The sequence below is a fragment of the Bemisia tabaci genome, chromosome 8 (assembly GCF_918797505.1).
Source record: "Bemisia tabaci chromosome 8, PGI_BMITA_v3".
NCBI classification, from domain to species: Eukaryota; Metazoa; Arthropoda; class Insecta; order Hemiptera; family Aleyrodidae; genus Bemisia; species Bemisia tabaci.
In genome coordinates, this window is record NC_092800.1 from 15896811 (window position 1) to 15923157 (window position 26347).

General features: G+C 35.2%; 2 protein-coding genes across 5 annotated transcripts; one reads left to right on the forward strand and one right to left on the reverse strand.

The window, feature by feature from the left end:
• Positions 1-363: 363 nt before the first annotated feature.
• On the reverse strand, positions 364-10405 carry LOC109044492 (dolichyldiphosphatase 1). The gene is made up of 5 exons (XM_019062245.2): positions 10083-10405; positions 9198-9298; positions 7995-8179; positions 6987-7226; positions 364-5287 (listed from the first exon to the last, which is right to left on the reverse strand). Exons 1-5 carry the CDS (start codon positions 10174-10176, stop codon positions 5158-5160), a joined length of 750 nt encoding a protein of 249 aa, XP_018917790.1. The 5' UTR covers positions 10177-10405; the 3' UTR covers positions 364-5157.
• Positions 10406-10536: 131 nt separating this feature from the next.
• EndoB (SH3 domain containing GRB2 like, endophilin-B) lies at positions 10537-26246 on the forward strand. 4 transcript variants are annotated; one of them, XM_019062239.2, is made up of 9 exons: positions 10537-10749; positions 11929-12070; positions 12726-12854; positions 13386-13548; positions 15865-15928; positions 16654-16689; positions 17278-17468; positions 19342-19462; positions 20579-26246. In XM_019062239.2, exons 1-9 carry the CDS (start codon positions 10687-10689, stop codon positions 20681-20683), a joined length of 1014 nt encoding a protein of 337 aa, XP_018917784.1. In that variant the 5' UTR covers positions 10537-10686; the 3' UTR covers positions 20684-26246. The 4 variants fall into 4 exon arrangements, with proteins under 4 accessions (XP_018917784.1, XP_018917785.1, XP_018917788.1 ...); XM_019062240.2 differs by lacking the exon at positions 16654-16689; XM_019062243.2 differs by lacking the exons at positions 19342-19462; positions 20579-26246 and adding an exon at positions 18633-18861.
• Positions 26247-26347: the final 101 nt, after the last annotated feature.

The window sequence follows — 26347 nt, forward strand, 5'->3', positions numbered from 1 at the left end:
TCTTGGAAAATGACCTAAAATCCAGAAAGTATCGATGGATCGATCAACTATCGAATTGCTCTCTAAAAAGCTAAAAAACCGCCTTAACAAAGTACTTTGCTGATCTTGTCAGAATTTTAAAAATTTAAAAAGATCAGTGTCAAATCCCTTTTAATGTTTACGAATCTTTGGAGAGAAAAAAAGCCTAACCAACTTTTCCATTATCCAAAAGTTTTCTCTTCCCAGAAACTATGTGGATATTAATGATGGATCACTTCACCTTGTTTGAGCGAATGCTCGATGAAAAAATTTGAACAACCTTGTAGATATACGACACATTGACTATTCAGAATGCAGAGATAACACAGAAAAGTAAGACCTAACTGACGATTTTAGTTATTTATTTAAAAATTCAATGTATTCACACCAAAAAAAGAAAACTAACGTACTAACACACACGCAAACATCCTCGCATAAAATTAATCACGAATAGCCAACTCAGTAGTTATCATCCAGACTGAAACAATTTTTCAATAATTTTTCGACAGTTGCTTCTTCAACAATTTCCTTTTTCTTTTTAATGTGAAATTAACATCAATATTCTGAGTGCTAAGGTACTAATACCAATTTCTAGGAAAAGGCTTGTGTAACAAAACCCTGATTTCAAGTGGGCAGTGGATGCTAAGCTTTTAAACAATACTGCAAACATCACAAAGAGATTCTAAATTGACAGTGAAATTGCAGGAATGCATATTTGGATTTGCAGCAGAGAGAATTGTTGGACTATCAACATAGATTAATATAATTCGAACACATGGTAGCGATTTTAAAAATCATTAGTGATTTAAGTTCTATAAATTAAACCAAACAGGAAATTGACCTCTTAGATCACAAAATCTACCTTTGCAGTATAGTGCGCCTAATTTTTCTAGACCACCTGTCACTACACTGCTAAAACAAACGTTTAAAACCCAGTCATATTTCTCTTCAAAATTTTCATGGAGAAAAGATAAAAATACGCTGAAGTGCCTTTCTTTGCCTTTTATCCTCTACTATTCACCTCTACACTCAGAATTAAAGGTCAATCGAGTGTACTTGAAGATACAAAAATAAAAAATAGTCTGGAATGACAACTTTACTCGTTAATTATAAAGTATGTTTTCTTTAGTATCAAAAAGTAAGAAAGTAAGAAAATCTTAGGCTAAAAATAATAATAGGGTTACCAACAATGATTTAGTTATAACTAAAATTAGCTAGAAAGGAATCAACTAGAAAACAGTTAAGCAATAATTATCAAACAGATTATCACACATGTATCTGCATAACAAAAGATAAAAAATACTTAAAAATTGCATTGAAGAACAGGTAAACATAAAGTTTAAGCTGCAGGCATGAAAAATCTCCAATTTTCAGGAAAAAGGAGCCTTGTGCAAGAGTTTTTTTTCTTTGATAGATGTGCTTTGAGAGAAAAAACAAATGAAGAAAATTGTTGGTGAACTTCACACCAGAATCGTGCTTTAGAACTGATCAGGATCAGCGAATGTAACGTTCAAAGACGACAGTCTTGATGAAGAGATAGAGTGAGGAGATGATCTACAAGTTAACCCTTCTTCAAAAGACTATTTTTGGATCAGAGCTAGAGTTTGGAATAAGTAGTTAGAACGATAAGAAGAGCATACATTTACACATCTTTGAATTATTCAATGGAGATTCAGTGGAAAGTTCAGGCCTGTAAGAGCAGAAAACAGATTTTGACAGCAGATTCTTCGGTGATACGTTTCTGGGCCTATTTCAAACGTTGAGGAGTTACTTCTGTGCAGAGACTAAGCTAACATACAATAATTTAAAGGGGCAAACATAGAAAACGAAAAAAAGTTCCTTGCAGAGAATACTATGCTATCCAAATTGCAAAATTGTAGGGATCCTTGTAGAACCAAATACATTTAAGTTTAGGACATTTTCATGATTCTGGATGGTGAACACCTAGATTTTCCTTTATCGCTACTTGAAAAAGTAAATGATGTCCTGTTATTGCAAGGACATTAACAGCAAAAATAAGTATAAAATCAAATTCTCCTGTCAATTTGAAAGCATGAATGTTTTATTAAGACAACGATGAAGTCTTGAACTTGCCTGCTAGCTCTTACTATTATGAGCACCATAATCTGTTTGAAATTAACATCTTTGGAACTCTCAGAAGACAGCTTCTGAGATAAGAAAGAAGAAGTAATTTAGAAAGAAAAAGATTGAGAGAAAGAGAGAGAGAAAAAAACTAGATAACTAAAACAACACAGGCTATATCCTTTGGAGCCTCCGCAGGGAGCTTCTATCATTGTTTTCATAATTTTCTAATATCAACAAATCACTCTTTAAAAAGGGTAGGTACAATATCGAAATCGAAACTAGAAAACCTCATACACAGAGTGTTCTCAAAATTATGTTCCTGCCTTAATTTTTTCAATGGGAAAGAATCCAATGTTAAATTTTGACAGATTATCGAGGAGTTTGAGAAACGATGTTGAATCATTTTCCATTGAAAAAATAAAAAAATAGAAAGCTAGCGACATCATTAATATATGTATGTGACTTCCTAGTTTTGCCGTCATTAAACCTAATAGAAGTTACCTATTTTTGACACTGTGAATCGTGTTAAGAAAGGACGGCCTGGCAGTAACCAGATCTACAGCAATTATAAATACAAAGCAGGCAATGGACTGCGAAATTCTATAAAATTAAACTAAACAAGATCTGAAACAATATTTAAAATCTTGAGTTGCATTTTTTTGAGAAAAAAATTATTAACTCTTGATTATACAAGTATTGGAGAATGTAGAGGAAAACTAAATTCCCCTCCAAATCACTAGATTTTCAACAAACCAGAACAGTAAAGAGACTTTAAAAGTTGCAATGATGTGAAGAATCTGGCAGCGAGAGATTAAGAAAAATAGAAATAATATTAGAATGGTCAACAATTTGTGCCAATGAATTGATTTTATCAAACTTCTGGAGGGTTTGAAACTTTTCTTTCACAAAAAATTCATTTTTTGACTTAGATGCACCGAAAGATGAAGGGTTTTCCCAATGAAACTTTATGGAGTTATGAAAGTAAATTTGGCTGAACAGAGGATTCAATGCTGTATTCAACAAGGGCTTCCTGAACACTGAATACATTTTTAGGGTACCAATGGACTCAGAGGAGAAAAAATCCTCTACCAATTCTAGTTTTCCATCACCAAAATGAAGCAAATTCTCTCTTTTTTCCTATCAACGATTAACAGAAATTCATCAAAAAGGGTCAATTTCTATCATTAGTTTTAAAATTAACTATGTTCTCAGTTTTTTACTCTTTGCTATTGTGATGGGGGGGGGGGGATTGAAAAATGTGACGTTTTTAAGGAACTTTTCTCCCTGATGTTCTCAAATATTTCAGCCCTGAAAGCCAATTGCTGAAATTTTTTCTCGATTGATGGGACATGATGAGACTAAGCTTATATGAAGGTATTCATATTAAAAGGAAGTATGTGCACAAGGTTTGTGCGCAAAGTTCCTTTTGGCAAAAATACATCCAAATAGAGTTGACACTAAATTAGATGTGACGCTTCATCTTTCTTCGTGTCTCCATCAGGACAAATAACCAGTTGATTATCCATCCTGATTAAGGCACGAGAATCAAGTAATGTGATGACCAATCGCACAGCTCTCTTTTGGCTAAGTCGCAAACACTCCTTCGATTAAATAATTGCAAAAATTGGTCTCTTAACAACTTCATGATTTGATGGATCCCAGAATTTGTTGAGTTGTACTTTGTACAATTATTTAAAAAAAAAAGAAGAAACTGGTCTTAAATAAATTTGATGTAACAACTATGGTTAAATTAATTCAATAAAAAACATTATAAATTTTACAGCATTTTCAACATTTTTGCACACATTTGACACTATCATTGTGCTGTCCAGTCGGAGAGAAGGGTTATCTTTGGTGAGGTTCAGCATTAGGCAAAACCTGCTTAATTCTAGTCACATTACCAGGAGTGCATTTCAGTGGCAGGCTAAATGTGTGCTGGCTGTTGTAGCTAGTTAGCATGATAGCTAGCTAACATGCTAACATTCATTACTAAAATAGCAATGAAAGTTTTAAATTCTATCAAACAGTGTCCTGCCATTCCTCTGAAATTTTAGGAGCCACTTTGGCCACATTTTTAAGAGCCATCTACAATTTAATAGAAGCCAAATTAAAGTTTTGCATACACTTCATAAGCTGACACTGCTCTGCGATTGCAAGTTTGAAAAAATCAACAGGGTACGTCAGCTTCTTTAGGTAGCACTGTGGCCCAGCCCTCTGATTTTTAAGCGCCAAAGCCCAATTTTTAGGGGTGTTTGGTGCATGGAGGCCGAGGAAAGCAGCACACTACCATGAAATTCACTCATTGCTGGAATTGGAGTCACACAAGAGCCACGACTGAACTCTTCATCGTTTTTTAAGACATAAAAATGGCACAATGTCACAATTAATCGTACAAGTAAAAAAAGCAGTCGAAAAATTAAAGCATACGGCATGGTGAGTTTCATAAAAAATGTTATACTATACATTTCAATGTGTTAAATAGTAAGCTAAGGAGAATAACATGTTTCGTCAAAAGCTTCAGAGGCTCTAGAACAGATTCTTAATTCCAACATAAAGTAAATGTTGATAAGCACACAAGATCCAATTGATCTTGCATGCCAATTGCATGCACAGTTTTGAAGAAATTTGAATCTGCCGCAGGAGGTTCTTGCTTATTCACGCTCAGATTCCTAAAAGCACAATGATTCCGAAGGGCCAATATCAATGAAACCAGTTTCTTTAGCAACATCCAGACATTTTTCATGACTTTAAAGCCTCAGATTACATCTTTCAACTTGACTGATTTCTAGCTTGCTGACTTGTTTCGAAGTGCGTCTTGCCGACAAATAAAAAAGTAAAAAAAGGACACACTTCCACTCAAATTTTTGGAAGATGAGAGGTCAAGAGAAAAATAAAAAAAATTATCGTCAGCCACATTTACATGATCTTTGGATGAAAATATTCAAATAGAACATACCTTCAATGCACATTTCGACTTAAATACAACCTTTTCCACAGCAGTTTTGGGTAATATTGCACAAACTGAGATACACTGACAAGATCAAACAAATTTTGTCATTGAGACTTCATCGAAGCCAGCTTCCTGCTCCTTAATTGGGATTCTTTCCGGATGATCGTGTATTCAAACCATAGAATATTCGGGATTAGCGTAGTATCTCTGATTAGCAAAAACTCGGCTATTTTCCTGCAATGATAGAGTTAGGGAAATATTAAAATTGAGATGAATGAAGCTCCCACTTTTGAACAAAACTAGGACAAAAGTTGAAGCAAAATACAGCCACATTGTCTCAACAAACAGTGAGTCAAAACGGAGAGAATAAGTGAATAAGAAGTTGAATATTAAAAACACAAATTAATATTGACACGGCGAATTAATATTGACGTTGTTACACCACTTATTTATACTTTGGTTTCAATATATTTTGGAAAAATTCTCAAAACAAAAAGGACATGACGAGTCACACACACAAGACATGACAATGTCTGTTTTTGATTTGACAAAATTTCGGCTGCGGAAACAATTTTCAAAGTCGCCAAAAATCCAGTTCATTTAAAATTGAAAAATATTGCACCTAATGATTTCTTGACATAATATAAAGTTGACTGCAATGCATGGTGTCCACACTACCTTCCACTATTCTAAAGCATTTTATCATACATTGTTTTCTGTAGGCGTTCATTCCATCACATGTCTACATATCGCGGTGGAGTGGTAAAAATGGCACAAACAGAAAACTTCCTCCAATAATTTTGTTGGTTCATAAACAGAAACCACACAGCATTGTTTTTATGAGGTCTAGGATGATGAAAGTCATGAGTTGACTGTACTATCGGCCTGCAGGCATTGAAAAGATAGATTAAACCAGAATCAGTCTAACTATTTATCGTGTTGCTTGATTTCCCCTCATGTTTTATTTGGTTAACAGAAATTTAAATAACATAACGCCTCGAAACTTCCTGTGGATTTCCATTCCATTATCAAGAGGAAACTCACAAACTTTTAAGTTGGAATGTTTTGAACAGGAAAATGAGAGACTTGAGAATTTCAACAAAATCCAGACTTGCAAAAAATTTTTGAGACCTAAAAAAAACACCTTCAGGTGGGAATTTTTTTTTACAATCATCATTCTCTACCACTGCCGAGAGGCGGCAACTAAATAGGGGATAAACAATGCTCTTTCATATTCTAGAGGTTCTCATTGGTAAACAAGGCTGCTCCTCTAAATGCCCAAAAACAAAAAGATCAGGAATCAAGACACTCGTGCAACCTCCCTGACAGCAAAGATATTTAATTTAGTGAGAATGAAAACGCATCAACTTGGGAAAATGGGGATGTTCAAGAGACACAAAAAACTGTATAGTAGGTGAAGAGGTTGGTCTGAGAAAAAAGCCTTTTGGTGGCAAAGAACAAGAACTTTGGGACCCTCTAAAATTCCCAGTTGACATAGATGCGTCATCTTCGATGGCTTTTTGTCGTCTTATCTAGATCTATATAGAGCATCAACCCTATGATGAATGATGATGTAACTTGTTTACTTGGTTTCCTGTTTATGAATCTCTCTATATCAATACAATCACTCTTTCTTATAGCTACAGTGGGTCGCGAGTCGAGCACTTTAGAATAAAACATGTGGTACTTGAGCCTATTTTTGTTTGTAATTTTCACATCTTCAATCCAACAGTTTTGTGAAAATTGAGCAACTTTAAGGAAATATGGGCATTTTTAAGTACCAAGTTGGTGCGTTTTCATTCGCGAAGATTCATATACCTAGGGACTTAAAAAATAATAGCAGAAAAAAACAAAAAGCTCAGGTATATTTGAGAATTATCCAAGACATTTTGAGCAGTGTATCAAGGGTATCTAACGATGAATATTAACTTACCAAGAGACGACAATGGGAAAAAGTGGAGTGAGGAAAATGTGGACGATTCCAAACCAGAACGAGCCAAAAAAGATGCCTGTAAAGGCTCCGTAAGTTACTTGTCGCCAAGTGTGGTACTGTAAGTAGATTCGACTGTAAGACACGACCAATGCCAGTACGATACAGCCAAGTGCTACGACAGACTTTCCTATATACTCCTTTGAAGGGTCTATGCTGTCATTCCGCGAGTGGAGATGTAACCTGCAATGACACAGTCAAGCACTTAGTTGGGCAGATATGTTTGATTCATTGGTAGCTGCAGAAAGAATCATTGAAAAAGGACTGCCTCAGGGCATCACAGTATAGCTTGGCCGACTAGGAAAATTAGCAACATTTTGCTATTTAGAACTTCCACAGTGCCTAAAAGGGTCCTTCAGAAATTTAAGCGCTTTTTCCTGACAACTGAGGAAAACTAAGGCCTCCTCATAGGGAAAAAAGAAACAACTATTTTTGCCATGTGTATTTGCGGCTAGCTTCTAAGCTACAAGGACAGACAAACTGTGAAAAACTGGCATTACGAATTAATCAGGATGTCTACTAAAACAGGCTGGCCAAAAATCAGCACTTTTTCAGTACATTCCCAAGAAATCCAGTACCTCCTCAACAGAAAAATTCAGTACTTTTTCAGTAAGTACCTCCAACTGACGAAATTCGAAAAATTTCAAAAATTTGAATTTCTCGCTCAAATTGCGACAAAAATGGCCAAAAAATGAAAAAAATTCCGGACCATTAGGAGGAATTTCCGTACTTTTTCAGTACTTCTGGACCGCCCTTGAAAAATCAGTACTATTTTCGGACTTTCAAAAAATTCCGGTCTTGTAGACACCCTGATTAATGCTGTCAGAACCCTTCTCTCTTGACAGTACAAGATCTGGAGGGACAAAATTACCTTGCAATGTCTGAATCGCTCATCATCGTCAATACTTAATCATAAATACATTTTTGGTGCTAGAACAAAAGATACAATACCTGAGAAAAATGAAGTAAGCCATGTAAGATGCAAAAAACCAAATAAACTGGGAATGAGACGAGGGCATTCCATATTCATTGTACAAATTGTTGACGTTTCGCAATAGCGGCCGTGGTTCACAGATTGCATGTTTCAGGGCGACGTTCAGTACTTCGTTAAGTAGAGTGCCAAAGAAAAATACAATCTAAAGCAAACAAGGAGACATGCATTTTTTCAACTATGGAATCGTACTGATCAAGAGGGTTTTGTGAACATGTCTGACAAAAAGTTGAAAACTGCTTAGTTGGGAGGACAATTGATGCTTACAATAAACTCACTCTATAACTCGGAAATCCAATACCTACTACTTGAAAACTCTGTTGCATTCTGCCGTGCTAAGGAAGAACGCCGGATGAGCATTCGAGAGTTGCCAAATTTCCTTCCATAAAATGTTTATTTTTGAGGAAAGTTATGAATATTTTTTCTTGAAATTTTTAGGAACTTTGGGTGAAATTGCGAGCAAAATTATCTGAAACATTGAAAGAAAAATATTCACACGTTTACCAAGAAATTCGAGTTTTATCAATCGAAATTTGGCGACGCCTGACAGTTCATACGGCATTTTTCCTTAGCACGGCAGCATTTCTACCGAGACCTAAGCTGTAAAAGACCGTAAGCTGTCATAATAGCTTACTCTGAATGGATCACTAGCTAATAAATAAATAAATAATGATAATAAAAAAAAATTGTGTGAAAACAGAAATTACTTAGTATCAGTTGTAAAATTATTATACCTTTGTCAAAATGTTGTAATTGTTAAATGCATGTACGTTATCTTCTTTATGTATAGAACTATTTATACCTACCCATCTTAACTTGCTTCATTGCTTTAAATAGAAAAGTAGACAGCCACCATACAAGACTTTGGATTTTGGTAGCTGAGTATGTAATAGTAAAAATGTAAAATTTGTGATGAAATGTATCAAATGAATATAATCTTTTTCTTAATGGGACTTTCAGGCCTCATAAATTTGTTGCTGGAAATGTTGTAAAGTAAGAAAATTTAGAATTTAGAATGGATATAAGTAAGGTAGGACTTCTTTCTGAAGAATATCAAGGATTGATGTGCGAGTTCATAAATTATATTGTTGAGTATAATATTAATAAAAAATAAATAAAATAAATTGATAAATGAAAAATGAAGACACAGAAATGATACTTACCGTGTGTAGGTCTTTGCGGAATAAAATCAATGTTACAAAGCCAGAGCCAATCGCAAAAGGTAGTAAGCTTATCATCGCCAAACATTTGCCCAGCCAATCACCTAAAAAAAGGTCAGGTAAATTTAGTTAATTTGTCTCACCAAATTGACATTACTTGTTTGACAGCACCATCATGTACTTACTGATTATTTCCTTGAAAACATAAAAATTATTTCTTAATGTCGGAAGCAGCCAGTATGCTCTTAAATAGGTGCTTGGTATTGACACCGTAAGAATGTACTTACTACCTACTTACATGGTTTGCTTTACAAATAGAAATATTTCCCTCTATTCTCACTGTTTGTGACCCTTCGAATGAAAAACTTTTAAAGAGAGCACATTATTGAATTTTGTTTTGAAAATATACTTTCCTGAATAATATGCTCGAGTTTTCCCTTAAAATCCTGTATATCTAGTCAGCTTCATTTTCTAATGGACTTTATCTGTGAAAAAGTGTGAATCGTAATCTAGAAAAAGGACTCTAATTTTTTTTTAGTTCCTTGTGGAGACAAAGATGGTGATTTTCTTGGCAGGCTACTGAAAGGTACACCTAATGAAAGAAATCATGATCAGCGTTTTCTTAGATTTAAATAAATCGTGTCTCAAAAGTGTTTGTTAAATCATATGCTGTCTACCATCCTTTGAATGTTCCATGTGTATCTAGTTCGACATTATTGCAATTTCTCAGAACTAACTTTTTACTTTGAGAGAGCAGTTTTGGGTGAAAGAATCATAAAATTAAATCAGATCAGATTGGACAGTCGTAGTCCCTAGACAGCTGAAACATTAGCGGAGAGGTGAGCTAATATTTTGGATTAAGGATAGAATAATACAGTAAGTACATACCTTGGGGGTATTCGACAAGAGTTAATGACAACGGCACCCATTCCGGCTGATTGTCGGCGATATTATCACTTAAATTATTCATTGAATCGCTCATTCTCCTGGCTCACAACCACTTTACGACATCATACAGAAAATCAAAACAAATCTGAATACTGTTATAGATACGTAAAGAGAACAGAGGGACCGATTGCCCAATGTCGTGATGAAGATCAATTAGAGAGAGAGAGTTGAGTTATTTATTTTATGAAAGTATAATGAGAAAATGGGGAAAGTATGAGTTTTTCCAGGGTAATTGAAGAAATTTCACAGAGTCTTTCGGAAAATTTTTATTTCATGAAAGAAAAACATAGAAAACCTAAAACCAACACAGAACGAAATCGGATCGGATGCACGAGATGCGATGCACGGAGTGCGAACTCTGTCTCAAGAGACTTTCGATGCTCCGAAGATGCTCCGAAGTCAGCTGATACGAAAACTGTCGGAATTTTTTGGTTATCTACTTATCTAGCGCAACTAATCAATAAAATTTTAAAAATTGTTTTGTTGATCTCCCTATTTGTTATTTCGCGTGCTCAATCTTGTAATTAAACCGATCTGCATCGTCATGGATTTCAACGTCAAAAAATTAGTCCGTGAGGCTGGAAATGCAATCAGTCGTTATGTTCAAGTAAGTTGTCATCTGATTTGTTGATGTTCAGGGAACTGTACAAATCTCATGCTTACCTTAAAGTCTTTGTGCCAAATGTTTCTTGAATATCTCTCAGGCCCTTCGTTACGACAGATTATATCGCTCAAATACTCATCGTCTTTTCCAACCCTGACTCGATCATCAGAGGAATGCTATACAATGATCAAATGTTCAGTTATCCGATCTTTGCATCCATGTTTACCTCCACTGTATTTGGACCGTTGTTTCTCTCGCTCAAAATTTTGAAGAATCTCTTGAGTTTCTCTTGCCTGTGTGTTGATTTTCAGTGTCCAGATCTGTCTTATTATTTTGAGAGGACAATGCTGGTTTTTCTCTTTTCTTCAAAAATTTGGGAGTATAAAATTCCAAGATGACAAGCATAAAATTCATGTGTTTTTCCATTATCTAAGACCATCAGCTTTTTTCCAACTGATGATGTGAACAAAACGGATGAAAACTCTAGCTCAAGTCCCTTAATTTCCAGTCTTCCTCAACTAGACAATAGTATCTGATTGATGAATTGGAAATTGTTTCCATTTTACCTGGCCTGGTTTTAATCTTTTACATCTGGCGATGTCATGATTCTGTGTCGCTATTATGTGGTATATAATCAAGTGAAACACTGGTCCTACCTATTACTGTAATCCAAGTTGCTGCATTAACTTATTCTCTGCCGTTTCAAAATCGTCTAAATTATCGCCTAACGGGGGCCGTAATGAATCACGATCGAGATTAATAATCTTAAAAATTTCCAACAGTTGTCATGCTGATATGGATATTTGTAACTTTGAAGACGGTTTCTTCTTGTGAGAGTGCTGTGGTTGTTTCAAAGCTAACCACTCACTCATGCAAGCAAGATTATTTTAATTAATTGAGTCAGTGAGTGGCATCCTGTGTACCTACTGCCCTATTATTCTGACTTTTTTATCTTTCCCAAGAACAACTTTTCCCCAAACTATGTTTACAAGGAAGAAAAAATGGCAGGCAGTAAGTCTTAGATGTCATGTTTGATCATTAACAACTCCCATTATTACTATCAAATGAAATAGTTTTAGATAGGCGAAAATTTGTACACCGCCTCTCCTGCTTGAGAATTTATCAACATTCTTTTTCTTGCTCAGGTCAGTAGGCCTCTAATTTTTGCTTTGTCTTTGACAGTTGACAGAAGAGAAATTGGGAACATCAGACAGAACGGAATTCGACGTTCTTTTCGAAAACTTGGCTGAATTGTCTGACAACACTAAAAACTGGACCGAAAAAATACTCCGAGACACAGAAGCTGTTCTGACACCTAATCCTGGTATACTCCCCATCACTAAGTAGATTTTTTTCATAATGTTGGCCATCTCTTTGGATTTCTGTTTAGGTACATCTTGCTCAGATGTTTTTGACCCAAAGTCAAATGTTTTAAAGAATGGGAGTAACGTATGTTCACTCTGGAAGAAAAATATTCACATGCAGTCTTTAGGGTCAATATTTTATTTTTCATTCTTTTGCTCCTTTTAGGTTTCCAAAACTTGGATTTCAGAATTTTCATTGGATTAAGTACAAGTTTGGAAATCAAAATGTCCAATTTTCAGGAAAGAGTGAACAGTTTTTTTTTTAGAATGGATCAATTTCTACCCAAAGGGTTTAACCCTTCTTTGAATTATATCAGTTACAGATGCATTAAAATGATTTGTGCTGAAGCTTTCAGATTAACATTTACTTTAGCACCCTATTTTCATAGTTGAGAGCCTCATTGAGGTACATGTGTGTTTGCGTCTTCTCTCTTGCATCGTCCAAGCCAATAATTCGTTTTATTTCTGGGCATTTGAGAGAAATACTGTATTAGTAAAACGAAAAAAAAATTAGCAAAATATTTTGAAAAAGTTCATATGATTTATGGTAGTCACCCTCAAAATTTCTTATTCATTCTTCTCCATTAAGTTTTTCTTCTATTCTAAAATTCTCAGGGAATCGAGTGGAAGACTATCTTTTTGAAAAGATTGACAAGAAGAAACCAAATCGCCTTAGCAACCTAGAATACCTTGGACTCGACATGATAGAAGCAGGAAATGACTTTGGGCCAGGCACCTCCTATGGTAAGACGTTATCATGTGGTTTTTCTCAAGTAGATAAAATTTACAAATTAATTGGTTAACAAGGTTTCTAGCCACACTTTCATATGCGTAGCATTTTTATTAAAATTTACTATGTGTATTACTGTCTCATTTGGAGATCGCCTATCCCTTGTCTAATAATCCGTTGTTTCCAGTGATGAGAAAAGTATGATTTTTCATTTGAATTTTGGCAGAAAATCTGAATACTTATAAACTCAGGTGATTTCAGCACTAAGTATCCTATAAATGAGTATCAGTAGCAGTGACTGAGGTAAGTAGGCTTAAAACAAAAGAAAATACAAGAAAACGGATATCCATAATATTGATTTTCTGAATATGTGTGTGCGTGTGCAATGCAAAACCAGTTTTCTCCAACATCCTGGAAAATCATAGAAAAGCAAGTTGTAAAATTTCTATATCTTCATAATTTTCAACGGTCAAACCACATTTGTGGAGAAAATTGGAGGAAACACAATTGTAGTGTTTAATATTACTGAATCTCTGTTCAATCAGGCAATGCTTTGATTAAAGTTGGACAGTACGAACAGAAACTCGGCGTTGTAGAACGAGAATTCATTGCTGCAGCCAACCAGTGTTTCAGTACCCCGCTTCAAAAATTCCTAGACAATGAAATGAAGACAGTCAGCAAGGAGCGCAGCATCCTTGAAAGTAAAAGGTAATTTTTTTTGTTTGAATCAACCCCTGCTCGATCATGGAAAAACAAGGTTGTGCACTGGTGAAGGAAAGTCATAAAGCCCATGATTGGACTACATTCTACAATTCAGAACTACAATTTTTGGCTCAGAAAAAAAAAACAATGTATGTACCTTTAGTTTTCCTATGTCAGGGTGTCCACTGGTCCGGAAAGTCCTGAAATAGTACTGATTTTTTCAGGGCGGTCTGGACGTACTGAAAAAGTGCAAAAATTCCGCAAGGAGGTTTGAAATTTTTCCATCATACCACACGTGTACATTTATAAGGCCCGGCAAGTATGCAATCCCCTGCATGTCGATTCTTAGAGTAGTATTTGCTTGCATGATCGCAATCGTGCAGTTAATTAATCTTCAAGCCATTAATGAAATTTTGGGGCCGCGTCTCTCAAATTATCGATAATTCTCGGAATTTTTTCCAATGGAGGTACTGAAAATGTACTGATTATTTCTGTCGAGGAGGTACTGAATTTTTAGGGAATGCACCAAAAAAGTACGGTGAAAGAACTGATTTTCGGTCAACCTGTTTTAGTAGACAACCTGGATAAGTGAAGAGTGGAAATTCAAAATCTAGCAAGTGCCATAAGGTGTTGCTGAAATTGTGCATGTCCTTCCTCAGCGTGAAAGAATGCCCCTTCAATTAATGTTAATGAGGAAATTTTCTGTAAATTTTGGTCTCACAAAAACTGTTGCTCAATCATAGCAATACTTGATAGCACTTACCAGGTTTTGAATTGAGATGTTGCATGTGTGAGGAATTTGCGATTTGACTATTGATTCTTTTGTAAAAGTTTGGGAGAAACATGATGGTGCTACTTGTTTTCTCTGAAATCAACTCCCAAGCTCAAAAAAGCTCTCAAGTTGAGGCCAAAATGAAGGGGATATCCCACGCTATCCTGAGAGTCCACTTCTACGTCAATACAAACTCCTAATGCAAAGATAGGGAGCAAATGCATTGACAGGGCTGCCACTTTATTTGGGGACTCTAAAACTGAAAACTTGGCATCCCTGCTAATGTATTTGCTCCCTATCTTTGCATTAGGAGTTTGTATTGATGTAGAGGTGGACTCTCAGGATAGCGTGGGATATCCCCTTCATTTTGGCCTCAACTTGAGAGCTTTTTTTGAGCTTGGGAGGTGATTTCAGAGAAAACCAGTGGCACCATCATGTTCCTCGCGAACGTTCAGCACCTCAGGTGCTGAACGTTTTGAAAGTGTACCGAAAAAGTACTGTAAAAGCACTGATTTTTGGCCAGCCTGTTTTAGTTGACACCCTGTATGTGCGTAAGTGTTTGTACAGATGAGCCAGAAATTGTAATTCCTACTTGCAAAATGAAGTCCAATTATCAGAAAAATGTGATGGAAAGTCAAGAGTTATTTCTTTCAGGTCATGAAAGAAAAGTAATTCATCGGCTTCCGCTTTTGAAAAAATAAAAATTAAAAAAAAAAAAAAATCAGTGTGTTTTATGCTGAAATGTCATACTTATGTATTCCAAAATCATGTCTGTAAGTTTCATGGATTCTCCTTGCACCTGTACATTCTCAATAAAGGTTTGCTCCAATTTATAAGTGACCTGAAAAGCAAGACTGTGTGTCAGAATTTGTGAGAATTTGTGTTTGTGAGAGGCTGCGTAATTTTTTGAAAGGAGTAACAGTGACCCATCAAAATAAAATTTTCATGAAAGTGAGAAATTTTTTTCAGGAATCAGCATTAAAAACATTCTGGTTTAAATTCTGCACTACCCCACAAGGGTATAAATTGTGATTTTTCTCCATTGGAAAGTTACCTCTGTTAAGAACAACTTCAGAAGTTGTCACTTCTCGTCGAATTCTGCTGATGAAAAATTTGGTTTTTTAACATGCAGGAAATCTCCAACCAAAACTTAGCGCCCATCGGTTTTGCTCAGAAGTGAAGCTGAATCTTGTTATCTCGATTCTCCTTGAAAGACAAGGGAAATTTGCCAATTTCCCGGTGTAAATTTTACTCAGGAAAAGCCCTCTCTTCTTTTTTCATGGCAACTAAGGGTTTTCTAAACTTACTTGTAGCTCCTCGTAAAATATGTATTCTTGTTTAAAAAAATCGTTAAGTTTAAAGTGAAGAAAATACACCTAAACAGTTTCTCTCACTCTCTCCATTATTTTTGAGTAGCGGAGGGGGTGCTTTTAAAATTTATCCCTAACTCATCGTCTGTTCTAGTTAAAACATCATAATAACCATTGATAAGTAAATTTCAATGCATGGCAATCTTATTTCTCAAAATGTATTTTTTCTATCTCTTCCAGACTGGACTTAGATGCTTGCAAGAATAGAGTACGGAAAGCAAGAGGAATGCTAGGAATGCCAGCCGTAAGTTTCTTTTGCTTTACTATTTTTACCTTTCTGATTCCTTTAAGTCTCTTCCTCTTGAGATTAAATAATCCACCCCAAGAAAAAGGACTTAGAAAATCACATACTTGGCGGACAGTTGTAATCTTAAATTCTAAGTGTCCCTAAGTTAGTGCTTGTAACCTCCAAAGGCTCTGATTTGAAGGGTTGCAAATTTGCTGTGCAAGTCAGTGAGTAACAGCGCAACAAGCTATCAAGGGAACTCAATCGGGTTTCCTTTGACAGATATTTATGTTGCGAACTTATGCAGTAGATTTGCACACCTTAAGTGCTGTACCTTGACCGATTAACCGGTAACTAATTTCAATTTCTGCGCCAGAATCTTGCATTTTGTCTGCAAAATATGTTTTCCCTCAATATATTGCTTTCCTAAGTGTACATGATAAAATATCAGCGATGAGTCTTTTCAACTTTATTGTAGTTTTGTTTATGATGTGCTTAAGAGTCTCAACCTGTCTTTGAAATATTTCTCTTAAATTTTTAAATTCTCTCTTACTCGTTTTGACTGATTTTCCTTAATTTTGAAAGAAGGTCAGAACGAGTGAAGTATCATCAATAACTTGAGAGCTTAAGGTCAAAAAAATGAATAAATCTTCAACAACCATAGATATCTATGCAATACTAGTGATGTCTCTCAAAAAATTCAAATTTTATCTAAATTTTCTTATTTTACATGCATACTTTAGAAGGATGGTGTGAGCCCTGAATACGCTTTAGAAGAGGTAATCTACTGGTCTAAAATTCATGTAAATGTTTAAGATTATTTTTTTAAATGAAAAAAATGGCGAGTGCGGAATTGATCCATCTGCATGAAAGTAAAAAGAACGTCACAAGTCAGAATTACTTTTTTGTCTCGAGTTTTCATAATTTAATATATTTCTTGAAAAATAATAAAGTCACCTAGGGAACTCTCACTATTAAGTGTAAATTGGTGATTGATGCTGATGTCCAGTGAAAGCTAGAACCAATTCAAGTTTAAACTGAAGTCTTAATGAAGTCTTGAATGAAATGGAAAAGTTGATAGTTTAATTTGAGGAGCAAATGTGAAGTTTACCAAGGTGCTACGTAGACCTGTATCGAAAATAGTATCATTGACTGGGTCTATATTTATTTACAAAGAAAGAAAAAAAATACGAAAATTGTGGTTTTAATGCTGTAAGTAACAGGATTTTAGAATAGTGCTGGATCCTATTTCTTTTGCAGAGGAATCAAAGCTAGAAACAGCTAGATTAACATAGCATAGTGATTTAACTTCCCAGTTGTGAGTCCGCTGTTAAATTTCTCCAATTGAAACTCTAATCCTTTTCCAGGCGGAGCGTGATCTGAGGGTGGCTCAGTCAGAATTTGACCGTCAACAAGAAATCACAAAACTGTTGTTAGAAGGAGTTTCCTCTTCGCGAGCAGGGCATCTGCGTTGCCTGCACGAGTTTGTCGAGGCCCAATCAAACTATTACGCTAAGTGCCATGAATTAATGAAAGAGCTGCAACAGGACCTTCAGAGGTAAGAAAAAAAGAAAAGGGACAGTACTTCAAAAGGATAAAGGTCTCCTTTAGAATTTTCATTGTCCTTTAGTACTATCTAAATTATTGGAACCGTGTTTAGCAGAAAGGAACAAAGCCACATCAGCTATTGCCAAATTCAATTGGACATTTTAATTTTTTACAAAAGAACGTTTGTGCTGATTCCTTTGAAAATGTTAAGGAATTTGCTTTGTACTACGCAAAAAATCAACTGAAATTTGCACAAAAATCCGTAGAACTGTTTTCATGTAGAAAATACAATTGCCTAATAAAATTTGGCAACAGCTGATGTGGCTTGGTTCCTTTCTACTCAACGCGGTCCATTATTTTGTCATTTTTAATTTCTTCAACTTCTCTTAATTTCACCAGTGGTAACCCTCAAAGTTGGTTTTAATTTTTAAACAAAGGAAAATTTTATTGGAAAAAACTGTGATATTTGCAACTTAGGAAACTGAGTTTTATAAGCATTCCCAAGTAAAATAGTAAATTAATGACCTAACTGCGCTTCTGTCAAAAATAAAGTCATGCTTCGAAAATGTAGACTCTGTGTCGTCTTTCTAGGAAGCCAAAAGGCTCCTGCTCTAAAAGGCTCTTTATTTTGTTAAATTCTTCGAAAAATTCTTCGGAAAAAATTATATGAATCATAATGCAATTTTATCTATTGTAGGCTTAGTGCTTTTTTTTAGCAAGTACCATAGTTTCTTAATTACAAAGAAATTTTGTACAATTTTGTAAAAAGGAATTCAAATAAAATTTAAATTGGCATAATAATAACATTTCCTTAAATTTTTTTAAAAGGTCGGCCTCATTGCCTTATGCGGCTGAATCCTCACAGATGAAGAAATACAGCATAAAAAAAGGGTTAAAAAAATGCTTGTTTAAGCCGCCTATCTGACATTGCTCTGCTTTCATGTTTTGGTTCTAGCGATAGGAAACCCAGTCCTGTTCTACGTTTGAACAGCGAGGAGTTCTCGTCCACTTCAGCGTTTATCGAACCCACTGACGAATCCCAAGCTTAATTCCTTTCTTCAAACTTTCCTTTCTTATTCTTTCTCTCCATTACTCTTTCTTTCTTGCATTCTTTTTCTTTCATTTTCTTAGCTTTGTGTCCTCTTTGACATTTTGCTTTTTTTGTTTGGCAAAGATTGAAGCAGTTCAAGTCAGTGTGACTCAATGCCCATTGGTTTTGAATGCCAGTCAACCAGGCACCTTCCTAATTTTGCAATGAAAGGGATACCAACGGGACTTTTTTACTTATTCGCCCTCAAAATTTGGACAAAATTTATTGTTTGGCCCCATTGATCCCTCGTTAACCATCTTTGAAGCAGGATTTTCACTTTTTCGAAATGCCAACTAGTTCATGAATTTTTAAAGGTTGGTTTAATTTTTCATTCATACACATCCAAAATCGTTCTCCTATCCATAGCTTGTTGCTCATTCATTAGAGATGATGGTCATGTCATTTTGCCAAAAATGCATCTTGAAGTAATCAGGGTTTTTTAGGAAACTTTGACAGAAAAAAAGCGAGCGCCTCATTATCTAGATTCTAGCTGGAAATTTTTTTTAAACAGAAAATGGGTTTTTTTTATCAGCTTCTGATTTAGCCTTCTATTCTACCTGTTTGCAGTATCTCTTTCGTTATCATTTCTTGTGCATTTTACTCTTTTGGCTATCTTTTATCCATTTTCCTGCTCACTTTTGCTGGTAATTCTTCCTTTTGGACATCCTCTCCAAATCCTTCCAGGCTCAAATAATAGTTTTTTTCCCCGAATAGATTGATTTATTTTATTTTTATTTCTAAACAGATGTATCCATAGAATGTTGGTATTATTTTTTTGTCTTATTTTCCCTAGTTCCTCCTCCAACCCCCAACATTCGAGCACGAGTAATTTGCAGTCATCGGGGCAAAAAGCAAAAGCTCTCTGTGATTACGAAGCCAAAGACTCCACAGAACTTAGCGTATCAGCTGATGAGGTATGTAAAATGTCATTCAGCAGGAAATTTCATAGATGTAAAAAAATTCATAATAGATCACCGAAGAAGATTGCCCACCAAGCATCACAGTACATGTTTTTCTATCAAAAGTTAATGTAGAAAATAGCGGAAGTACGGAAATCCCCAGATTAAATGTACAAGTGGGAAAGCAGTGTTTACGATATATGCAAAGGCACCTCCTCTACCCAAATTCTTTAAGAATTAAATTGGGCTTTGAACTAATTTTAGCTTGCTTTATGATGGAATAAATTTCTCAGCCGTAACAGCTGAATTTCTCTGGACAAGCTAATGAATACTGTGCATCAGTATAAGGTGAAAATTTCTGTGAATTGGCCTGTTTCAAACTTTTGCTAGGGCAAAAATAAGAGTTGTTCCTTACAGACAATGTCTCAAAAATTACAACAAGCGCATCGACAAAGTCTGGAATGCGCTCCTAACCTCACAATCTGTGTGAGAAAGCGTTTCCTTAGCTTGCCACTTCAAATACGATATTATGGCACAGGTGAACATTCCGTTATAGGAGTTGTTCCATCTAACTTGTGCTCAATAGGATGCTACTCTATATTCAGCATGGATGCCAATCACAATTTTGAATTTTGTTGAGCAGAGAGGAAAATTCCCCGTAGTTTTTAAATAATAATATCGATCAGTTTTCAAATTAAAAATGATAAATGATGGTATGTCTGTAGTAATGTAAGTAAAAATCTGTGGTTTCCGAGTCAGCCTCTTCCACCTGAATTGTTTTTCAGGGTCGTCTGTTTTGAATTCACGCTTAAACTCTCAAGCACAACTAGTAATGATCCTGTCTCTTAGGAATCAGTTTTTAAGTACAAAGCGAGGTGAGCAAAAATGAGCGGACAGAGATCTCTAGAGGTATGAAATAAGGACTAGGATCTCTGATCATTTCAGAACGTTTTTACAGAGTTCAGCCTGTCATTTTACTATTCCCTTTTTGTCGAGCGAAACCAGTAAAGCAATTCTATAAACTGGAAGGTGACACTCAAGCGCAATAGGTCATGCCATCGATATTACCCTTAGTATTTATGAATCAAAAACTTCCATCTCTTCATCTGATCTTTATTTTTCCATTTTTAGGTAGTGACTGTTCTGTCTGAATGTAGTGACAACCCTGACTATGTAAATTGTGAAAAAGGAACGCAGCATGGACGAATTCCAAAGATGTACTTGCTGTTCAAATAAAGCACTCTGCAATTCAAAGGCATCTCTTGCGTTCGTCGCTGGAGGTTTGCGTCTTCTGACTGCATTTAATCAGTTGTGATTACATTTTTAATTTAAGTCAAGTCTCCTCCCATTTATTAGTCTGATCACTCTATACTCATTAATATTAACAAATACTGTTTAGACACATTTCAGATACTATGAATTCTTCAAATCGAAAGATGTTTTGTGAGTCATTACTCAAGGAATAGACGGAGGTCTAGTATGTTACAGTAAACTAGAGTCAGAGATTTATAAAAATACTCATTTGCAATGCCTCGATTTACGAGAGTAATCCCAAAAGTCTTGCGCGTTTTGCTCTCATTCCAAAACTATCAATGATAGGGAAAACCTGATTAGATGCACATATGAAGCATACTTTTAGCTTTAATGTAAGCTCAAGTTTGTACAAATCGAATGAACAGGATGCTCAGGAGGTCATTTCTCACACGATGCCTTCGATGCGTTTACCGCCCCTTCCAGGCGCGCGATAAGACAGCTTTTTCGGAGCCAACCTGGCACGAATTGTTTTAAATTCAATCATTTATGAACAATTTGATATAAGACATATGAAGACATAACAGGAAAATATTCGAGCATCTTTTTAAGTGTCATTCGGCGATCTTCGCGGGTAAAAGCGTCGATTCATTGCACTAAGTCACTATCCATCACACTTGGCCTGTCATCTCGGGCTTCATCGTGCACTTCTGTTCTTCTCTGCGACACGATTGGCGCAACCTCCGGACATTTTCATTGTTCATCGCATTTTCACGCGCATGGCCTAACACCTTCCAAAGTCAAAAATTGAATTATTGAACTTCACAGTTCTCTGGCTTTGCAAGTGCCATAACTTTACAACACACTTTACACAATAAGCTTGCACAAATGTCGAAAGAACACCGATTGCACTCACCATCGAAGGCCTAAAAAACAGCATGCTGAACAGGGTAACAACCTGGTGAAAAATATTGAGAAGGATTTCAATGCGATTGGATCAGATTGGCCGTAACCGTCCGCACATTTTACTTAATACGGATACTGTGTGCTTGGAGGTGGCAGTAAATGCATCAAAGGCTGGGAGGGAGAAATGACCTCCTGAGCGTCCTGTTCATCCGATTTTTAAAACTATGGTCTAAATTAAAGCTGAAAGTATGCTTCATATGTGCATCTAATTGGATTTTTCCCATCTTTAATAGTTTTGAAATGAGAGCAAAACGCGTAAGACTTTTGGGATTACCCTCGTACCTAGAGGGCTTTTTAGTTAATTTGATTCCGAGAGAAAAGGACAAGATTAAATCTATGAAAAGAAATGAAATGAATTGGTCTCTTCTGGATGAATTTTGCTGTCAATTCTTCGTATCAAAAATTCTTTTTTTGAGGTCTGAAAATTATGAATTACAGCTTAAAATAATGAGATTTGTCTTACAATAAGTTCCTACATCTGATAGTTTCGGAGATATTGCTTGCAGGTGATGTCATCCAGCAAGTTTTTTAAGACCTTTAGTCCGTTGTTATTGAACTCAACATCTTGACGTTTAGTTGGGTCTTGTTCTTCTTTGCTAATTTACAAAATCTATGTCGAGACACAATTGTAGAGGCATCCCATTTGATCATCAGTTTGGCAGGCATTGAGAAAATAGAAACGTACTTAAATCCCCTCATTTTGAAAGTTTTTTCCAAGCTCTTGAAAATTTATCGAATTCGAATTTTATCCAAATTCCCTTTCATCCAATTTTCGACAGTATTGTCGAGTTTGCCAATGTGTGTTAAAGTTCAGTATACTAAGATTAAATTTTGGAATATAACTTTTGAACATCTTTTACCACGTTCAAGTAATCCGAATGAAATTTTTTGTTTCAAAATTGTAATTTTGCTTTCGAAGTCTTGAGATTACAGGAGGATGAAACACTTTTTGTTAGTCAGACATTTTGTCAATCAGTCAGATAGCCATTAAGATCAGTGAGCCTGGAAAGATATCAATGGTGACACTTTGAAACCTTGTATCTACAACATTCCATCTACAACATTCAAGGTGCTGTTTTTAATTGATAATGATGTGTTGCTGTGCTTATAAAAAGAAATTACTGTTGCCCTGTGTTGCAAATGCAAAACAACACTGCATTTTTTGTAAATTCAGCTCGTAATTTTTTGAAGTTTCTTTTCACTACTTTGCAAATCGGAAGGGAAGATATTTACCCGCATCATCTTTTTTGCTTGTGATAATGAGTTTTAGTGATATGTATGCAAATTATTACCTATCCTTATGAAATTACACCACAAATGATGCACTCAGTTCATGAAATACCTAACACTGAATTTCAGATTTCTTGACACCTTCCTCCTCCTCGTGGTGCTTCTGTGCCGTGGGTCCCTATCCTTCAATATCTGGAAACAAAGTGGCGCAATGCTCTCCTCATTCCCTATCTACCCTTATATCGTCATGCTTTTTATGAACGGCTCCTTAGTATTTTCAATAACTCCCACTGACAAGATGTATCAATATCAGTGAAAAAAATGTTCTGCACTGTAACTTTATTGCTCAGATATATTGCAACCGATCAGCAAATCTTTGTGTTGGTCTGTCGGCTGATTGTTGAAATTGATAGACAAAGCTATAGACAAGGAAGACAAAAGGGATACGAAGGATCTTATTGGTGGAAAGGGGTGGTTGTAATGGACAAAGTAGGTAGGTAATAGACAAACCAACGGGAAACCACGAAAAACCCTATAGCTAGTCCATTATTTTCTCTCTAGGAATCACCCATTTCAACCAATATACTTCTTATGTCTTTTTTGTCTATTACTCTGTCTATCAATTTCAACAATCAGCCCGCTGGCTACTTTATTTTCAATTTTAGGATCTAGGGTATCTTTGTTCTCATCAAACATTAGTGTTTTTATCCTGACAAATATTTTGTCTTGGAATTACTCTCAAATTCTGTACTCTCCCATATTAACGTTATCATTCTTCCAGTTCTTGCAAGAATGTATCAAGGTTTGTCATTGACGCTGTAAGATGATTGGAGGCCTCAGGGGCCGTTCATTTAATAAGGAATATTAAATTTCGGATTTTTTTACCCTCTCCCCTCGCCTCTTCTGACTGAACGTTTTTGTGCTATCTTCAAAAAGTACAAACAAAACGGCATATTGCTCTGCTCGACCCCCCCCCCCCCCCAATCGTCACTAATTTTATGAACGGCCCCTCAAGATCGACAAGTTTCTTGCAATCATTATTTTTTTTTTTTTAATTGCATATCAATCTTTGCGTTTGCATGTTAAACTGTTGAATTTGTTGTCAATTGTCTAAAGTCAATTTCCAATAGTTGATCAGTGTTTACCCACTCTCAAGAAGGCTTTTTTGAATTCTATGTCATGATTTTTCATGTGTATACTATACTAGGTGTTTTTTTTTGTAAATTGAAATGCCCTAGTCGTGTGATTCATTGTTTTGTTATGAATTGTGTAATCTTGAATTGTAGTGCTAAAATAACCGTGAGATTTCGTCACAAATTGATGGATTATTATTATCATTTTTTTAAAGGATATCCTCAAGAAGTGAATCGACTAATTATAATGGTCCAAAACCCTTTTCCTTTCTTTCTTAATAATTCTTTTAGGAGAGCCTAAACATCCGATTCTACATCAGGACTGTTAATTTCTTGAATTGAATCCAAATATCTTCAATAATATATATATTATTTTAATAATTTAATCGCAAACTTATTTGAAACTTTCCTTAAATTCACTGGAAGTTTGTCATGTAGAGGGATTGTAAATCGGTTTGGGTGTGCAACAGTAACAGTTATTCATTACTGCATTTTAAAAACGTTGATTTCCAATTGTTTAAAATTTGTTCCTAATTTTTACTAATTGTATTGGTGTTCTGTGAATTTGAACTTTAAAACAGTATTTTGACAAAGCAGAGCAACATATTATAGCTTTCTAAAAAAAGTTGAATCAGAATCTCAATTTCTCAGTCAAACTTATCTCACTAGACAACCTTAAAATTACCATAGGTTTGAATGTATTTTGAACAGATTTCCTTTGAATTAGCCTTACTACATCAGACAGTGCGTAATTTTCTCTGATGCTTTATTTTTGAGATTTGGCAACACTGAAACTTGAAATTTTGTGAGCATATTCTTCATAATCTAAGTAAGGTATACTCACAGAAAGTCCTAAGAAATTAGTTTACTTAGCTTTTAAGAAAATAAAATATGAGAGAATATCAGGCAACAAAAATACAGTCAGACTTATTCTGGTTAAATAAGTCCAAAAATCGCATGAAATGTTTTCAATTTGTCACAAAATCTTTGACTTCATGAGAGTCCCCTCCCCCCTTCGCTATTTTTTGTGACAGCTGTAGAGTTTAAAGAAGTCTACATTGTTGTGCCATTAAATTTTTAACTTGTTTCATTTGATGCATGACCTCAAAAGTATTGAGCTTCCTATTTTTGCATTCATATTGTTGTACTGTGAATCATACACTACATGTTCCAAAAACTTGAATCATTACAATGTATTCAATTGTTAAAACTCTTTACCTACATTCTCTTTACTTCAATTTTAAGGTTTTAAAAATCAATGAGCGCCGTAGGTAGTGGGTTTGAATGACAGTGGAAAAATTCAATTGTTAATGGGTTCCACTTGTAAGTAAGAAAACTGTTTCCAAGGAACAGTTTAGATAATCCATCATTAATTTTGTGCATGTACCCTATGCGTGTTTAAATATTGAGGTTTTTTTTAGTAAATAAATCCAGCTTGTGTTGGGAAAACTGCTCTCAACTTTCTGGATAACTTTTTTAGCCTCTTGATGGCACACTTTGAGACACATCACTCGAAGAAAATTTGTTTTCCATAACCACCGATTTTAGAACCCAGAAAATTTTCTTGTTTCAATTTTTTGGATTTTTACGCGTTTTTGGTGGCAAATAATGCGGGAGTAACTCTCTAATTCTGCCTGTTATTAACTTGAATCGACTTCATGGAAGATGAAAGTTGTTTTCTGAACAAATCATGAATATATACAGCACTGAGAACCAGAGCTCGCTAATTTCTCAATATTTTCCCTTAATAAGCCTGTTCACTTAATCACTCCTTTTAAATTGCTTTGCTACTATCCTAAAAAAATATTTGGGAAACATTTGTTGCTTAGAAACATAAAATCTTCATCAATATTTGCGTAAAATCAAGTAATTAAATTGCTGGCAATCATACCTACCCATCGCCAAGCAGTTTATTTTTTGACATCTCAAAATAGTGAAAATATAGTTATAGAAGGAGCCTTTGGCTGTAAGCAACAGGTATGGCAATCATCATCATGTATATTGTATATTTCCACTTCAGGTGCATCAATTATTTAATAATTTTAAAAATCATTGTGCCTCTATGTTTCGGCAATAATAGATATTTTATATAGTGTTATCATACCATCTGTATTAAACTTTCAATTTATTTTAATTTATTTTAAAGATTGTAATTATTATACATAAGGAAATGGATAGTTATTGATAATGCTGATTCAATTAAAATGTTACTCATTTTACATTCTGGATTTATTTCAATCCCACTTCTATACGAATGAGACCTTGGGCAAAATTTTTCCAAAATGCCCTTATGTTAAAAATGTTTACACACAGTTAAGAA

What these genes read in the sequence shown, in the direction of transcription:
- EndoB (XM_019062239.2), top strand. Translation starts at nt 10,687, where the DNA reads ATGGATTTCAACGTCAAAAAATTAGTCCGTGAGGCTGGAAATGCAATC. An exon ending in TGGGCCAGGCACCTCCTATG is followed by an intron (nt 12,855 to 13,385) that starts GTAAGACGTTAT and finishes CTGTTCAATCAG; the next exon opens with GCAATGCTTTGATTAAAGTT. An exon ending in TTAGCGTATCAGCTGATGAG is followed by an intron (nt 19,463 to 20,578) that starts GTATGTAAAATG and finishes TTCCATTTTTAG; the next exon opens with GTAGTGACTGTTCTGTCTGA.
- LOC109044492 (XM_019062245.2), bottom strand. Translation starts at nt 10,176, where the DNA reads ATGAGCGATTCAATGAATAATTTAAGTGATAATATCGCCGACAATCAG. An exon ending in GCTTACTTCATTTTTCTCAG is followed by an intron (nt 7,227 to 7,994) that starts GTATTGTATCTT and finishes GTGTCATTGCAG; the next exon opens with GTTACATCTCCACTCGCGGA. An exon ending in TTTCCCATTGTCGTCTCTTG is followed by an intron (nt 5,288 to 6,986) that starts GTAAGTTAATAT and finishes CTATCATTGCAG; the next exon opens with GAAAATAGCCGAGTTTTTGC.